The 19,036-nt window shown below is 45.4% G+C and overlaps 1 protein-coding gene across 1 annotated transcript in view; it reads left to right on the top strand.

Annotated features, from left to right (window-relative positions):
• The window catches only part of LOC139054487 (uncharacterized), a 44,542-nt gene extending 37,344 nt beyond the window's left edge, over positions 1–7,198 (top strand). Inside the window, exon 4 of the mRNA XM_070531521.1 lies at positions 6,711–7,198. Within this exon, the coding sequence (XP_070387622.1) occupies positions 6,711–6,882 (172 nt within the window). The 3' untranslated portion in view covers positions 6,883–7,198. The remainder of the gene's footprint in view (positions 1–6,710) is intronic.
• The last annotated feature ends 11,838 nt before the right edge of the window (positions 7,199–19,036 follow it).

Below are 19,036 nucleotides of genomic sequence, written 5' to 3'. Positions count from 1 at the left end.
AATATATGTGATCACAAACTTATTAGAAACTTACTAGAAACATGTAACGCATGAATGTTTCTGCACACTTGATATCAGCTGTGAACGTGCAAGAACTGCTTGTACTGGCTGACTTCACTGCACAGTTTTGATTTACTTTTCTTCAGCGTGTCGTTTTATACTGTTTTATCCCCACAAGAACAGGCCGTTTGCCTGCTTTTCGCATTGTTGCACGAGTTCTACATAATTGTGCAGGAGGGTACGTTGTCACTGTATTTACTTAATCTACTAGCTGTACAGTTATTTACCTTGCAGAGCAAGTGTTCATACAGATGCAGTAAGGATACAAAGTCCGCAACATAGTCAATGTTTATTGGTTTCTGTGCAAGAAAAAAAAAATTCACCAGAGAAGAGGTGCAATAAACGTGCATGTAATATTTTATTCAAGCCACGGACTTAATGCTATCGTAGCAAATTCATTACGATAGCCTACACTTTTGCTCTGTCAAATTTAATAAGAGGCAAGATAAGCTTTCAAGATGCATCGGGAAATTCGTGCTTGAAAACCGACAAGAAAATGCAACTGAACGGTACCGCGTTCAGCGCAACGTTGAAACTTCGGGTACTTTGCTGTCTTGTCATTTGCCCTTGCCGAGGTTGAAATAATTCAAGCTGCTCCGTAAGCGCGATTTTTGCATGCTACTCAACAAAAGAAATACAAAGTCCGCAACATAGTCAATGTTTATTGGTTTCTGTGCAAGAAAAAAAAATCTCCAGAGAAGAGGTGCAATAAACGTGCATGTAATATTTTATTCAAGCCACGGATTTAATGCTATCGTAGCAAATTCATTACGATAGCCTACACTTTTGCTCCGTCAAATTTAATAAGAGGCAAGATAAGCTTTCAAGATTCATCGGGAAATTCGTGCTTGAAAACCGACAAGAAAATGCAACTGAACGGTACCGCGTTCAGCGCAACGTTGAAACTTCGGGTACTTTGCTGTCTTGTCATTTGCCCTTGCCGAGGTTGAAATAATTCAAGCTGCTCCGTAAGCGCGATTTTTGCATGCTACTCAACAAAAGAAAATTGTGACGACCTCGTCGTCTGCTGGGGATCGAACACTTCTTAGCACTGACAACTCGCAAAGGCGTACGAAGCAAACGTGAAAATGCATTTCATTTGCTGTGTAGCGTGTCAACGAACGCATAACAATCGGAGAATGCAATCTGCGGTACAAGTTTTTTATTCTCCCTTCGCGTACGTACCGAATTCGACGATCCACGTCTCCGCGCATTGCACTTGTCGTGCGAGGCGCCTTTTTTCAAAACAAACCGGCGAAATAGCTCCGTTGACAGCTCTCCGCGCAATTTCGACGGAAAATCGCAGCGATCGGTGCGACGGTGCGACTGTGCGACCAACCGGTTGGTCGCAGCCGAAAATCGGGGGGTCGGCACTGCGACTGCGATTTTCATCGCAAACGACGGAAATCGCACTTCCGGTGCGACGAAAATCGCATCATGTGAAACAGGCTTTTGGCGGCCTCGGCAGCTCTGCGAGCTGTGGCCGAAGCGCTGGCATTTGAAACACCGGAGTGGATTAGGCACGTAAGGCCTGACACGGAGCTTTATGTACCCGGCCTCGATTGATTCGGGCAGGACACTTGAATTGAAGGTAAGAATTAGGTGTTTGGTTGCAATTTCTTTACCATCGCGCCTAATCTTTATTCTTTTCACATTAACAACATTGCTCATTGAAGCCCTCTAGAAGCTCTGCCTCTGTCAGCTGAAGCAGGTCATCATCTGAGACAACGCCGCGTGAAGTGTTCATAGTGCGGTGCGGAGTCACTGTCACTTGTACGTCCCCAAATGACACGAGACTGGATAACTTCTCAAATTGTTTCAGATTCTGGAGCTCCAAGAGGAGATCTCCACTTGCCATCCTTGTTGCCTTGTAACCTTGACCAAGAGCCTCAGTTAAGGACTTTGAAACTAGAAATGGGGAGATTGTGCGTACTTGTGTGTCTGACTTTTCGGAGTGAATAACATGAAATCGTGGGAAGTTGGGTCTTTCACGACCAAAGAACTTGAATACATCTTCGGTGCGCCCTCTTTTCTGAGGGCGATCAAGGAGGGGTGGGAAGGAATTTGCCATAGGAGAACTTAGTTTTCGGCAATAACGCCAGCCACCCACCATTGAGCCCAACAAGGGGACGTTACAGGGACTGTAAAACAGGTCATGCAAACGCCAGCTGTACGTTGTTACTATAACCAAATATGAGATAACCTAGGTTGGTTATTCACACAAGGTTAACCCTTGCTGCCTGGAAACATTGGAAGTAAACGGAAGCTAGGAGAAGACAGGAAAGATGAAAAAGTGAGAAAAAAGACGAAGGCAGGAGGGAGAGAGAGACAGGAAAAGGCAACTACCGATTTCCCCCGGGTGGGTCAGTCCGGGGGTGCCGTCTACGTGAAGCCGAGGCCAAAGGGGTGTGTTGCCTCCGCCGGGGGGCCTTAAAGGTCCGAACACCCAGCATCGGCTCAACCCCCAGGATCCCCTTTTCCCCGGACACGGCTAATCCACGCACGGTTAAACGCGGGAGGGTCCAACCCTCGTGTGCTCGGGTACGTGGTGTCGCAACACACCAAACGCCTGCTGACGCAGACGCCCCTGCGGGGATGCGTGTAAAAGGAGAATTTCTTATTCTTGGCAACCAGCGCAGCAAACTTGATGAGGTTTGTTGCATGTAAAACAAAAATTTAAAATCCAGTGACTTTTGCTTTCGATTTTTCGATTTAGGCCTCAATGTTCAACTGAAAATTGGCCAAAATTCTACATTTAAAAAAACATAAAAAATATCAAGCTTCCACCTCTGTGAATGTGCAATGAAAAATGATATTGTGTGTCATAGTACATCTCTAGCGGACAGAATTGATAAGTTACACATGAGTCTCAGATATTTTAGTAATGCTCAAATACATCTTTCTGAAAGCCGTAGTACACAGTGTAAGACATTCACGTGATATGTAAATTGACATATCTAATTTGTCCACTTCGAATAATCTAATGGATGCTGTTTATAGAACTGCGGTATCTGTTTTGGCGGAGAGATATTAGTTTGTATACTTCGCGTTTCTATTCCTTTCTGAAATATCGCATTTCTAAAAATTCTTTCAACACACTCCACGCCCTAAATCTAAATTCTGCTTCCAACAGTCACTACAATCCAACTTGCTCTCTCAAATGCAACAAATTTCATCAAAATTGGTCTAGACCTTATCTCAGAAATGCGTTTTTGCATTTTACATGTACTTGAATAGGCCGCGTTGGATTTGGGCCCGAGCTAAAGCATCCTCTTAAATGGGCAGGTGTTCAGTATACGTACATGCAAGGAATGAAAATAACAGCAATGAAGTGCTCGGCACATGTGCCTTTTTTTATCATGACACATTAGTGAGTTTATAAGCGTTACCTGCGTCAAAATTTTCTGGACAGCTCCCTTGACATAGATGTGCAATCACTGAATGACAAGGGATGATTATTTTGAACAGAAAGATGTGGCCGTGGAAGTAATGAAGCGCTTCGCTTGAATCATATTGAGTGTAATAATAAAACCCCTGTGCTTTGGTTAATTACTGCTCACTCAGGACCGTAACTGTATTAGTCACATGTTATTCCTCAAATCAGGTTTAAACACTTCATTTTATTGAGGGTATGAGTGTGCATTGTTATTGCAGTAGCGTTTTCTTTACTGCTCTTCTCCCTCCGGTAAAGTGTAGATGATGGCCTGATAGTGTGCTTCAACAGAAGTATGTTGTGAATGAAGTTAAATCTCACAGTCCTTATTTGTCAACCATGATGACGAATTTTGCGGTCCCATTGCAGTCTTCGAAACCCTGCAGATGTAGCTGCGAGGCAAATTCCAGTGCTTTGCTGACTGATGCACTGAATGTCTGGGCTGCAAGTTTGACTTTCATTATCTGTTACAGAAGAAACAGAGACCACAAACACGATTGTAATTGCCACTGTAGTGTCATGTATTAACAGGTAGGAACTTACCTGTCGGCAGTGCTGCACATGAGCCCGTGAGTGCTTGTTGGCTGCATTTAGTCCTTCTTTTACCAGGGCGCTGGTGGAGCATTGTAATGTGTTTCCACTGAACGACCTGGAGCCAGCATTAATAGAGAAAGTCAAGCCTCACTTTCAAGGCAGAGACTACTTGTTTTCAATGTTCTCACCAGTGCCGCCATGTTTTAAAAAAACCGTAATTGTGTGTAATGGAAAAGTCAATGCCATAGCTAACTTTATGTAATCAATCACACAAGCACAATCTTACCTCATACTGCATCTGTAGGATACCAATAGCGTTTGACAGAATTTACGTGTCATGTCCGAAATGTCACTGGTATGAACCTGACATTAAGAACCATAGAGACAGCAGAAGGCACACCCAAACTCTCGAGGACGTTTAGTAAGACGAACATCTTGATGTAGGATAATTGGAAGAGTGTAAGGAAATGTTTACAAAAAGTGTTACACATTCCAAAGATTCAGGACAGTATAGTAAGTAAGCAAGGTAGTAGTTAAAAAAGTTTCCTAAATGTGTTAACTTCACCTAACAAAACATAACATGATAAGTTTGCCATGACATATACTACTCTGTAATGGCGCACTAATTTGGGTGTTTGAGTTTCGGTAACGCTTCATAAACAGGGTAAACATTCTCCATAAAGTATCCATGCGTTGTAAATTCCTATATTACATATGTTCGCTTCACATACACTCATTACCACACTTTACAGAAGTGCATTTTTTTGTGTGTGTGGACAGTCATGGTTTTATGGGAAATGTGGTTCTATGTTTGTGTACTTCTCAATTTTTATGAACGCTTTGTAAGGAATGCTATGCTGGAAAATAATGTTTTACATAAGGTAGCATGCATCGAAACTTCATTTTCCAGATGCAACACGCTTCATTGGGATCACTATCAATTACCTCACAAAAGCTTAACATGTTTTGGGGTTCCTCATTTACCCGGTTCCATATTTATTTTTTATTAAGGCGTAAAAGTGAGGTGGCACCTGCTAAAAAGTCTCGGAAACCAAATGGACAAATTTTGAAGACTCGTAGGGAACAACTGAAGGCTTCATTGAAACGATACATTTCTTATGCAAACACTCGTAACAGTTTCCTTGATTCGCATTATGTATTTGTGGCAAGTTTCTTCATACAAGAGCCTGTGCGGTTAACACCAATGGTTGAAACATATTGTAAAGTTTGCCAGTATGGGCAATACTTTGGAGAAATTTTTGTTATGAAAAATAATTAATAATTGATAAGGTGTTTTAATAATGCGTGGTTCGACATAAACATGTGCAAATTATGGTGACTCATTACACAGTCCTGTAATATAATTGCACAAGTGGCAATTATTGCGGGGAGCCTACAAATTTATTGTTATCACTGACGCCTTGACACGCAAATTTTGGCACATGGTTAGTACTAAGAATATATTTCCACTGCTTTAAGACTTTAACCGCATTACAACTACGCATTGATTTTGGTCGGAAGATGAACATGAAGTTGACTTTCACATTTCATTTGTACAACTTTTTCTGAAATGTAGTGACACACCTTAAATGACCTCACTGAATAAAAAAGTAGGGAACACAATGATAGAATATTTTGCAAACAATCCACTAACGCAGCAAGCATTCCGTGTCAGTGTGAGCATTACACCACATTGTAAAGCATGTTCACTGCTTTTGAAAGAGGCAATGATAATTATTCAAGAAAAATAGTTTACCCCGTATGTGCTGCTTGTCAAAGTTCGCTTGTCTCCGAGGAGGTTCCTCAACAACTTAAGGCCATGGCACGCGTCAAACACCATGTGAATGTCCTCCTGCTTGTTGATTGGGCACTTAAATGTTGTCCTCAGGGCATTGTACGAACATTCATGAACTCGACAGCCGAGCAGCTTAGACATATGGACATTTGCCCCGAAACACTCACAGACAACTGCCACCACTCTTAGGCCGCACTCGTGCAGGTGGTGGTTAACCTGCAATAACAGGTCCCGCAGCACTTCACCTGCCAGGCCAGCGTTTAAGAAATACCCAAAGGGCATCTCCCATGGTGATGCCAGCCCAACAACCATGAATACAAGGGCATCAGTAGCAGGTGGGGTGCTTCTGGGGTTACTTGGCTGTTCATTGTTCTGGCCAAGGCCGGGATATCCAATAAGACGGCCTCTGGGGATGTCTAGTTCACATGCCTTGCTGATGCTCATGCCATCAAGTAAAATGGAACAAAGACGCTCATGTGGACTCTCGTCCTTGTGCCTACCCTTTAGGTCGTTCAGCACCTCGGCAGTGAATCCTGGCCAACCGTCAATGACCTTGAGCCATTCTGGGATTTTTTGTACGCTCGGCATTGGAAACAATGTGCTCATGTAATCATAGGCCCGGGGGGAGTAGTAATGCAAGATTGTTGCGAAAGGTTTCATTTTTGGTGTGGACCTCCTTCCACGGGGCTGTTCTACCATATTAGTCTGCCAATTCGCAACAATTCCTTGCAGCAGGTTTTCAAGATGTGCCTTCTTCTTTGCTGATTCTTGTAGATGTGTGCAGTGCTCATGTTGTTCCTCTGCCACACTTCCCATGGCTTCATTCGTCTTGCTATAGCGATTTGCTTTTTTTGCAGTAAATTTACTTTTTTTTCGTGCTGCATTCAGGTCTTCTCTGAACCTCTTCATTCTGCCCTCCGGTTGCTTTGCGGAGCTGTACGTGTGGTCAAGAAGGACATTCTCCAAGGTAGTAGTTGATGTCCCACCATCACTCCGTATGCGGCAGCTACGTGAGGCTTCCTCAGTGGCTGGTGACGGAGTGTCATGTGCCTGCGATTGAATGTATAATGCATGTTAACTTAGCCACCTATTCACAGGACAGAACACGGTTAACATCCATCCAATCCAGTTTTATTACACACACAAGCATGATGATTGTTCATGGGAAGGCTGCAATGGCACTTATTGTTACATTGACAGGTAATCAATGTAATTGTCTGATAATATAATGGTTGCGGAGGGGGGACCTGTCAGAATCCACACAGCACGTGTGTGGGACATGTTACGCATGTGTCGAGTTCTCTGGTCCTTTCAATCCGCAAAAGCTGCATACTTTACCAACGAAGGGGTGCATTACAAGCTGACTGCTGACAGACCCATGCACTAAGTTCACTTATTTGTGCTGTTGCTCATTTATACATCGTCTTTTTTACTTGGCTTGTTCCATACAAAAGCCGCATGCAATGAACACTTTAACTTGTGCACTCTACATGGCGCTTCTTTTCACAGACAGCGATGAGTGTGTTTTCATCATTTAGCATTGCCAGGAGTCTTCAGCGTGATTGCATGACCAACATGCATGCAAATGAAAAATGTTTCCACTTTTCGGCTACAACTTCATTCTGCTGTGCATGCAATACAACTACAGGATTGACAGCGGTACGTTGTATTGGTACCTTCTATTCTTTCATGTCAATTGTGCATTGAATGAGGCTTTTCCTTTAAAAAAATTAATTGTACAATTTCTGTAAATTTCGCTATCATTGTCTGCACACATTGCAGAAGAGCCCAGCAGAGACACCTATTGGCATGCAAAAGTGAAATGTATAATAAAACCACTGCGCTACGATTACATCCTTGTGTAAAACATTAAACACGATCTCTCTCGAAGCTTCTGCTGAAGCACTTGCCGCTCTATATTGACACATGGCACTATTTGTAAATTCGGTTTTTGCGGTTTCTATTATTACACTTGCTGTATTACTATGAGGCATATGAGCTCCATGGCTGGAATGACTATCTTCTAAAATTTTTTACAAGCAGTGCGGGGCTTCAAAGAATGAGTTATGTAGTACCACAGTTGTTTAAAAGTTCCATTAACACTTTCACATCCTTTTACGTCTGCACGTAAACAGCATGAGCTAGGCAGGTAAAAAGTTTGCCTGGTTGTGAAAAGTCATGCACGAATTGATTCATGGCTGTGCATGCTAAGTGCTGTTAACACATTTTTGTAACATTGTTGCTGTTCTTGCAACACTCCACCACTTTGTTTTTTGGCACCACCGGCTGTTGTATCCCGTCACGGCTGTGTATACACTAGTACTGTCAATAAAAATATCCGGTGTGCATACCTTTTCATGATGGTGTGGAGTGTATAACCTGGATTGCACTGCACCCTCGTGAAGGCGGCGGCACTGTAGACCAGCGAGAAACGCAGCGTCTTCAAAATGTGCTGAGCATAGCATGTGGCGCCCTGTCGGGGTGAAACCTGGCTGGTTCACAGGAAGGAGCCATTTTTGCAGTAGGTGTTCATTGTTCATTGGAAACCTGTACACGAAAAAAGAAAATGTTTTGCTGCAATAGCTGACCAGCAGAAATTGGAGCTTTCCAGAGCAGTTCTCACTAGCTCACAAACCTTTTTTTGCCAGCATATGCCTATTACATATATCGACATTATCACTGTGCATTGTATCCATTGCAAGCACATGAAAAGGAATACTTACGCTCTATTGTATAAGCTGCAGAGAACACATTTTTTTTTACTTCCAGCACTTTTTTCAAAAAGCCGCAGTGAGACATACATTCAATGCATACACTTTTAAATACTCCATGTAGTGCTGCTGCTATGCCTGTGCACCAAGCCATTTATCGTTTTATCACATTTTCTCAATTAATTGTGATTGTGCTACGTACCTCACGCTCATAATAGGAGGTTTTATTTACATGCTCCCTAATTTCTCTGTTGATTATTACGTCCACATGCTTTGCTTAGTCCGCACATTTTTATTTCAGACTCACTTCACAGGTGCCCAATTTAGCCTTTCATTTTGGCGACACTAATTAATCCTACAATCTAAACATTATCATTTTTATTCATGCCCATACTTCTATCATTTCCAAATGTTATCATTGTATCAGGCAGCATTATTAACAATGCCTACTTGTGCACTTCGACTCCAGCACTCCACCATGGTTTTCTTGCCCCTGCACGCCTTTTTCGGTTAGTAAGCAACTAAAGTGTGACAACAGCAAGGTAATGCTAAACATAATAGGTATTTTTTTAAAATAAAAAAAACCTTCAACAGTACGAGGTGACACTTCTGATAATCCTGCTAGGAGCTATATGGACCGCACACGTGCGTTTGCCTATTCACATAACTACACTCACCTGTGGTGCGAGAGCTTGCTGCTTCGTCGCTCGAATTTGCTTGTGCACAAGCGGTAAGCACAAAGCGAAGACATCGTTGGCAGTTGGCTCCATGCATTGAGTCTGATTTGTTTGTCTGACTAAGCTTCCAAAAGGGCCGGCAATGCGCAGCTGGCTTGCGTAAATACCGGTTTTCATACAAATAGTTCAGTGGTTGTAGGATCGGTATAACGTAAAGCTATTCCGTTCTGTTTCAGCTGGCTTGCGTAAATACCGGTTTTCATACAAATAGTTCACTGGTTGTAGGATCGGCATAACGTAAAGCTATTCCGTTCTGTTTCTATTCCAAAGTGGCCGACACCGCTCGCTCATTGGTCGATTTTTTTGAGGCCGCGCCAATTTTTCCTGCCTGTCAAGCGACGTCAGGAATGCCCAAAAACTGCCACGTCAAAGTGACGTTTACGCACTCATTATGCTAAATTATGCCGAACACACCCGCCAAATGGAGCTGGAGTTCTCTTGTCGTTGTCACAATGCCCTCTGCAACTCCTCAGCCATCGACACGAAATGTCCGCTGAAGAGCTATAGTTACGCGTTAGCCTGCGGCATACGCATTGCAGAAGCTGCAGCGCTTTTGTACTCTCGTTCTAACTTCCAGAGAGGAGATAGTCTGAAGAAAAGAGGAGACAGAGTATGGGTAAAGCCAACGCCCTGACCACATGGATCATTAACAGCTTCTATTCGCTAGTGGCGCCTTGCATGCGGGAGAATGGAAAGGCACCACCAGAAAGCATGCTTCGTTTAGGATCGTTCAAATAAACGAAACGTCGCTACTAGACATGGCGACAGTTGCGGAGAAACTGTAAAAGTGTATTTTTCAGAAATAGCAGAAACGTGCCGTTTCATACCTTAAACTAAAACACCCTGCAAGTTTGTACATCATGACAACTGGTGCAGCGCGTGCAGACGCAAAGCTGCACTCAGTACTGCAGCGTCAAGACAACCCGCAAGCGGCTGTCGAGCAAATAAACATTTCAGCCAGGATGCGATGCGCCTGCATGAGGGAATGTCAGTGCTAAATTGCTTGCAGCACACGATCAATGGCGCACAACAATGCCTCGAGCAAACACGCCTCGCCGTTTGGTGTACTACGTAGGCAAACACATGTGGTGCACGTAAGGTAACATATAACATGGCATCACGACTGTCGTGGGCCGTCAACATCACCGCCAAATATTGTCAATGAACGCAAACACCACAGAAATATTCGCTTAGATCGATTCCCACAGTGCGTGGGATCTTAATATTTTCTTCTTGCTTTAGAGAAGACTGTTCCAGTAGGTGCCTCCCTAGAACATGAATCGACCTGCAAGCGCATGCAACAATCACAGCCTGGCTGCTCTAAAGGTAAATGCATAGTGCATACAGGACATAATTAGCTTCATTGGGTGCTTTCTTATGACTTGTTTGCTCGAGACTCCGCACCGTGGCCCCATGTGGAAGAGCCCCCACTTGACAGCCCAGTGGTTGCCATGGACACAGAGATCCCCGATACTGAATGCGGCCATGGTATGTAATGTGGAAGAGGATTTACTAGTTCATACGAAAAACAGCTCAAATATTACGATGCTAAATAATAAATTCATTTGTAAACTTTTCACATATCATCCAGAAAGGTCTTTGTATTCACGTTGTGATTACTTGTACTCAAATTTGTGTTACTGTTCAGTACTTATGCATTATCATCTGTATTGGTCAGTGGTGCGAGTCGACCGGAGCATCACTACACGATTTAATGTTGTGGCATTATATTTTCTTCGCCTGACATAATACTAAGAATGGAGGGCTTGCTCATATTTTGTGTGCGCTTAAATTTAGGTACCGCTATTGCAAAAACCAGCGTCTTCCAGTGTGAAACCAGCGCGTTTTTTGGCACTGGGTCGCACTGGGTACGCTGGCGCTCGTTGAGACTCACTGGGACACCAGTGAGAACGCTGGATAAGAGCTGTGTCACACTGGAAGAGATGCTGGTTCCACTGCTATTACGCTGGGGCGCACTGGTTAGTGCTGTACTGGCGCTGGTTCTCGCTGCAGTTCGCTGGTTCGCAATGGAAACTGCACTGGTTGTGTTTGTGCCGCGCTGGTTCCAACGCAAGGACGAACGCTGCTGAATATTAAATGCTTTATACAATTCCATCGCTTCCTAGCCTAACCTAACCAACCTAACCTAAATAACGCTACTTCTTGGGGTCATAAAACCCTATTTCGTGTCGCAGCTTGGAATAAACGTGCGTGAGCTGCTCTGTTTATTCGTGGACATTTGACACTGAAGATCAGTTTCGTTTTTTTTTTCGTTTTTCCCTTTGACTGGGCATTTTCCCTTTTGACTGGGCGGATAGCTAAATTCTTGAACGAAACCACGCAAACGCAGAGGACGCCGCGTTTTGTAGTAGTTCGCACGTAACATATGACTGGGAGTTGTCGCCGTTGTCGCAGTGTTGTGGCGTGGACGTGAAATGCAGCAGTCATTCGGACGCGCGCGAACGGACCCAGAGTTCGAAGCCAATCGCTGACTGATATTATCGCACAGATAACAAAGCTGAGGGGATTCGTGCGCTTGCCCTTTCCCTATTGTACTAAAAAAAGTTCTGATGCTCAAATACACACATTTTAGCTTTCGCCAGCTTCCCGCGCCGAGATCGGTCCTCACCGAAGCTTAGGCCTAGCGTATCCGCCGAGTCCGTCTTCACGCTATGGGCGCGTCTAGGCTCAGGAATCAAGAAGACTAACAAGGATAAATCACCATGTATTTCAGCTTTCGCATCGGTGTTCTCAAATAAACAAATTTTCATGTCTACAGTGGTAGCACAAGAAGCGATGACCGTCGATGTGACGCGTCATAAACAGAGGTATAGCGCAGGCAAGTGCTGGGAAACTTCGGCGATAACACATATATGACTATACGATATATGACTCGTCTAGTCATATGATATATGACAAGACGGACGTGTTTACTGAAAGGAATCACTGAACTAAGAAAACGATGCATATTCATCGCGCGAGGAACAAGAAACGGCTAGCGAAATCGGCAGTAACAGCCCATACAGCGTCCCGGGTCCGCGGTTCATTTAGGACTTTTTTCGAAGTTAAAATACCAATCGCAAGTGAAAATCGATGTTGTTGTATTTCCGACCATGCTGCTGAATACGGACATCAAATTGTTCGTTGTTGTACAGGCGGGAGTTTTATTCGCTGGGCGATAGCGCATCTACCATGTCTGTGCGAGGCGTAGCTACGCGAAACTAAAACTGCTTCTCGATTTTCACATGCCAAATTATCCGTTTGTGCTCGTCTGCTGGCATGGTGTAGCATTCTACTTCCTGACGCGCTTGCGAACGGACGCAGGATCATGAGCTCCGCAGGAGTGGCGACAGCGGCCCTCGCCGGCCGCGGAAACAGGTGCAGCGTCGAAGATGAAAAGGACTACGAGATTGTGCTGCCTGCTCTGCGCACCGGTCGTGTTGTTCTAAAGACGTTGTTTTTGCACGGCGACGTACGGGTGAGGCTCTACAGGGTCGAATATTTCCGAGACGCCCTCGCCAACGCTGGTGTGCTCCCAGACGTCGTGGCGTTGGGAGCGTACCAGATCAACCATGTGTGGGCAGTGACGTTCAACAGCGCGGAAGCCACAAGAAAACTGGTTGCTTTCAAAGAGGTGCAAGTTAAAGGCCGCCGGTGCATTGTTATTGACCCTGAGGACCAGCAGGTTAAACTGCGCCTGCATTGGATGCTCCACGGAGTGCAAGATGAAGACGTCCGGACTGCTTTTGCGGCGTTCGGGAACGTAACCGGGGTGACGCGGGAGCGTTGGCGCGTTCAAGGCATGAGAGAGAAGGGCTCAACCACGAGAACAGTGCTGCTCGAGCTCAAGCCGGGAATGAAGGCGGACGACGTGCCCCACCAGGTTCGTGTTGCCGGTGAGTTGGCCCTTGTGGCGGTACCCGGCTGGGCGATGCAGTGCCTGCGCTGCCATGCCACGGGCCATGTTCGCCGCTACTGGAAGGTGCGCAGGTGCTCGAAGTGCAGACGCTACGGACACGGGGACGCTGACTGCGTCCGGACGAGAACGCGGAACTCATGGACGTCGTTGAAGCCGAGGATGCAGCCAGGGGAACGGACGAGGCGGGCAAACAGACAGGGACACTCGACTCGTCAGCGTCTACCGGCGTAGACGCCCGCACTGGGGATGGTTCAGTGAGCCAATAACCAGCGGATGACTTGCCGGGGTCAACGTGACAACCGGAAAGAATGGGGAGAACGCTCCGGAGACCAAGGTCGTCGAGCCCAAGGGTCCGGACGAGCTGCAACCGGACAAGAGTGGTCCCCGCACGTCGACCAGCGTCTCCGCTGCGGCGAAGCGTTCCCACGCCTAAACCAGCGCCGACGGTGACCAGACGGCGGCGGCGCCTGGAGCCCCCAGCAAAGGCGCCTCAAGCCCGGCGGTCATCGTTTCGGCCGCGCCCTAACGTTCTGGTAGACAAGCGCGCCAGAAATTCGGAGTCCCTAGGAAACGCTCATGTTCTTCCGCCGGTCCGCACTGGCGGCGATGACGGCGTCTAGCCTCGTGCTAGACGCGAGAGGTAAGCACCATATTGCCGGTCTCTTTGCCTTTTGTTAAAATGGCTCCAGCGTGTCCGTTGAAAGTCGCTATTTTAAATGTTCGAGGACCGGCAGGGAAAAGAAAGGAAGGCCAGCTTTACCAGCTTATAACGGAGCACGACATAGATGTGCTAGCCGTGCAGGAGACAAAAGTCGATGGTGAAGAAGGGACCGGCCTTATGGGGCGACGTTTCACGTCTAGGTTTTCTGCGGTAGTCATTCATGCGCTGGGCGCATCCGCTGGCTGAAGTTGCCGGGGCTAGAGGTACATGCAATTTATTGATGTGTGTTGGGCCGGTGTGTTGTCGTCGATTTTTCGTTCAACAACAACGAGTGGCGTATTGTGTGCTTGTACGCCCCCAATAAGGTGGATGAAAGGGCTCAGCTTTTTCACCACATTGAAGAGCGTATATGCAAGGGAAGACAGCTCATAGTAATGGGTGATTTCAACTGTGTCCTCAGTGCGCGTGATAAAACAAGCGTTCGTAGGTTTAGAGACAAAAGCGCTGAAGTGTTATCGCGAATCGTTGAGAACTGGGACCTAGAGGATGTGGCAGAGTGCCTCGAAGGAACGCGTGCTGTAAAGTACACACGATTTGAGGGCTCTAGCCATGCACGGCTCGACCTCATTTATGCATCTGTTGACATCGTTCCGGAGTGTAACAGTTACGAGGTAGTGCCAGTGTATTTTTCTGACCATTGCTTGGTTCAATGCTGCATAGGAATTTCGAAGCGAGGTAATGCTTTCTCATGGGAAACATGGAAATTAGATAACAAGCTTCTTGAGGATGAACCTTTTAACCGAGTAGTAAGAGAAGAAATAAGGAAAATAGACCCCAGTAATAACCTTCACATATGGCGACAATGGGAGCTGAGTAAAGAAACCCTAAAATAAAGGCAATAGAGAGGGCTACCTGTATGCGTTACGCGGATAAGCAAAAAGAGACCGAGTTAAAGGCACTTCTTCATAAACTGCTCAAGCAGGAATCTAAAGCACTGGGCAAATGGATAGAAGACATAAGAAAAGTGAAACAACAGATAGAGCAACTTGAACAACGTTATCGGGGAGCCCCGGTGAGGGTGAGGGCACAAACACAGCTGCAGGCGAAGCGCTGTCGAAACGAGCGCTAGGCTTAGAAAAAGCACGCGGTGAAAGGAATCGCATCGACGGAATAGAATAGGGCGGGACTTTATCAAGAGACCTAGGCGACATCAAAGCTGCTTTTCATGAGCATTACCAGGCGCTATTCGCGTACCACAAGGTAGACACGACCACATTTGGGAATGTGTTTTTTCGTGCTATACCCAGACTGGACGAAGAAAGAAAACAGAGATTGGAACTAGCGATAACAGAAACCGAAGTTGAACAGGTGATAGACAACTTAAAACCCCGAAAAATCGCCTGGACCAGACGGCTTTAGCGCCGGGTTTTATGAACAATTCAAGCACGAAATTAGCCCTGTCTTGAATGTAATCTTTAACGAGGCTTACAAATTGAAAGCATTGCCTCCGTCCTATGGGTCGTCGCACGCCGTACTCATTCCTAAAACTGATGATGCAGCGAAATTAAGATATGTTATGGCTTATCGTCTCTTAGCACTCACCAATATCGAGTATAAAATCTTTATGAAGATATTGGCGCGTAGATTGCAGTCATTGATACAGGACATCGTCGGGCCTCACCAGACATGTGGGACACCAGACATGTGGGCCGGTTTATTGTTATTAATATTAATAATAATATTTGGGGTTTTACGTGCCAAAACCACTTTCTGATTATGAGGCACGCCGTAGTGGAGGGCTCCGGAAATTTTGACCTCCTGGGGTTCTTTAACGTGCGCCTAAATCTAAGCACACGGGTGTTTTCGCATTTCGCCCCCATCGAAATGCGGCCGCCGTGGCCGGGATTCGATCCCGCGACCTCGTGCTCAGCAGCCCAACACCATAGCCACTGAGCAACCACGGCGGGTTGTTATTAATATTCACAAAGCGCGCAGCGTACTTGAGTGCTGTGATGATAGTAATAGTCGGATTGCCATTTTACTGATTGACCTCGAGAAGGCTTTTGATTGCGTGGCTCGTGAAATCTTGTTTGCCGTCTGTCTTAGACCATGCCAATCTTGGATCTGTAATCTGAGGGGGTCGCCCCAGCGTACCGTAACTGCACGACGACACTTATCTTGAATAAGAGTTTGGGGGCTCCCATTAGCCTGCAGCGTTCTTTGCGTCAGGGCTGCCCCCTCAGCCCTCTCTTGTTTTGTATCTGGGTCATTCCATCTCAAGTATACTCGGTGTTTTATCGACCATCTGCGATTCTGCTGAAAAAAATCATACTGTTTTACCTCAATGTGCGAAGTAATTAATCAAGCAATTTTTCGTGAAAAAAAAATTCTAATGCCCTGAGGACGCTTTGAATGTTGCGCACACAAGCGAAACTATGCCAGGTAGAAACATTTCTGCAAAATTATTTCTTTGACCTGTTACTGCGAATATGTTTTTAAATAGTCGCCAGATGGCACTCTTTCGTGACTATTGTCGTTTATTACTTTCTGTTTTAATTTACATAATGTTCAGCCGTAAGAAAAAGTCGACAATTGCCCCTTTTTAATATTTTTTATAAAAGAAAGTAACGTTTCCATGAGGAATATATTCACAATAGGGGCTTGGTATGTGTGTATACTAGATGATAAAAATATTCGTATAAGAAATAAAGCCTAAACTTTCGCTTAATGTCATGGTAAATATGAAAAAATTACGTCCTGACTCAATTTGTGGCTTCATTTTCGCAACGTAGCGTTCCAAGTAAAAATATGGCATAGTCGGCATTGCATAGTATGCTTTGCTGTCTACCTATGTACAAAGATTTAAAAGATTAAATTTTGTTTGAAGCGAGAAAAAAATTTTTGAACTGCACAATCACAAGGTTGCGCGGAGCATCTCTTTGCTTCGCCTTCACTGCATAGCACGTCAGTCGGCGTTTCAGTCTGGCTCATTTTACGTGTTTCTTCTTTTTCTTTTTGAATACGAGGTCTTCTTTGGCGACTTCAGGTTGATTTGCGGTTCGTGGGGACTGAGCTCCTGGCTATTGTCATCTTGTAAGATTAGATAATTGCAGGCCTTCTAGTGCACGTAGGACAAGAAATAGGCGTCTGAGTTAAGCTTAGAACGAAAAAGATGCAGAAAGTTAGTGTACTACTATATACGGAGACGTTATAACGCGTAATTCTTAAAAAATACGGCGAAATAAATTCTATCCACATGTCACCATTCACTAAAGACGCGCCAGAACAGGAACCAGAACTGTGGCTTTATTCAACGAACAGACGATTTGTGGCGCTCTGCTAAAGCTAAAACAAAGAAAAAGGCCACTGGCCGGCTTGATACCTAGAATGTCTGCGAAGCGGCTTTAAATGTGTGGTTGGAACGCGTATTCGTATCGTAAACGCGTCCCGCGATGCCACCCACCGAGGCTGGGAAAGCGACGTCAAGACGACGGGAGGAGCGTGCATTACGAGCAGACGATAGGTGTGTCGTCTGCTACTGCTCATCTTTATCCCAGGCAAAGCTACAGCTGTCACAGAAGCAAACCGGCGTTCATATTTAGTAACATTTTCTTCACACCTGGACCATCGGAAAGAATCAAGTCGACGGTCTGGACGACAGTTTTGGTGCGTCTTCAGCTTCTGAGAATTCAGGTACATGGATTTGCGTAATAATTCATGGCACGTTTAAACTACACGATGTCTCTAGTTCACGTATTTCCTCTCCAGGACAACGGGTGATTTTAACACCATTGTGTCGCCGGACGCACATAAAAATTCTAGCCTTACATTCGTAGGATGACGAAGAAACGTGGCCGTAAAGTTGCGTGGCACAGGTGCCTTATGTCAGACTTTCTGGCATGTATGCGCCAATATATAATTCAATGACACGTGTTCCTGGCAATAGTATTTTTACGATTTATTTTCAGGTGCTGAATTACCGCACTGTTCACTTGGACCGAATGGGTGCCACAGGACAATCTACGTGAAAAATCAGTACATCAGTAGTGTCAAAGAACGGAGCGAACTTGATCACCGGCTCTTGATTCTGCGTTCAAAATGCACACTGGATGATACAGTGCGTGGCCATCATCACCACCTCTACGTAAAGTACACATCACACACAGCATCCAAATGGTGCTCGAATCCGTTTCTTTCACACATCAAGAATTACCGAGGCTCATCTGTGATATCCCTATCCTTGTCAGATTCGCACCCATCTTTGGATCTCATTCCAGGATCTAGATTGTGTCAAGCTTGCATGCGCCGGTGCTATGAAATGGAGAAGAGGCGCTCTTCTCGAGAGGCACTTCAGTATCTAAAGGTGCCGGCCCTTTCGGTAGTCGCACATGTGGGAGGTGTGAATGGGTTGAGTGCCACTGCTGTGGAGACATCTGCCAGCAGAGCAAGCGATGAAGGAAGCCCAAGATATTGTGTAACAGACGAAGGCCTGAGCCACGGAACCCCAGCACAGAGACAAGCGCGAACCATTCCGGCACCCAGTCAGACTGCAAGGACAAAGAGACAACGTATCGATTTTATGCTTAGCGACTATGTGACTTTAATGGAAAATGTAAGAGAAAGGCTTCACGCCGAAGGAAAACGCGAAAGGAAAATAGAGCTCTTAACCCTTGCTCCCGTGTCTTGGTCTCAAAAAAAAAAAAATTATGGACTATTTCGGAGTCTCGCAAAGACAAGTACGGGCAGCAATCAAACTGAAAACTGAACATGGAATCCTCAGCACCCCACCAATAAAGAAGGGCCACCCAATCAGCGAAAGCGTGAAGACTTTGATAAAGGATTTTATGAATACGATTGTGTTTCATAGTGTCTCCCGGGGAAGAAAGATGTAATAGCAGGCCGGCAAAAGCGACTGTTGCTTTTGAATTTAAAGGAGCTGTATGCAGAGTGGAAAAGTACTCATAATATCAGGTGTGGATTTTCCATGTTTGCAAGTTTGCGACCATCAAACTGCGTGGTAGCAGGGGCAAGTGGCACACACTCCATTTGCGTCTGCATGGATCACCAAAATTTTAAGTTGATGATCCACAGTTCCGGATTAAGGAAATCCCTGCAAGAACTGTTGGCAACCACTGTGTGTGACACAGGAAATGAAGATTGCATGCGTGGCAGGTGCCAGACCTGCC

Source organism: Dermacentor albipictus, chromosome 1 (assembly GCF_038994185.2).
Source record: "Dermacentor albipictus isolate Rhodes 1998 colony chromosome 1, USDA_Dalb.pri_finalv2, whole genome shotgun sequence".
NCBI classification, from domain to species: Eukaryota; Metazoa; Arthropoda; class Arachnida; order Ixodida; family Ixodidae; genus Dermacentor; species Dermacentor albipictus.
Note: the sequence above shows the minus strand (reverse complement) of the source record. Positions and strands in the feature narration are given on the sequence as shown.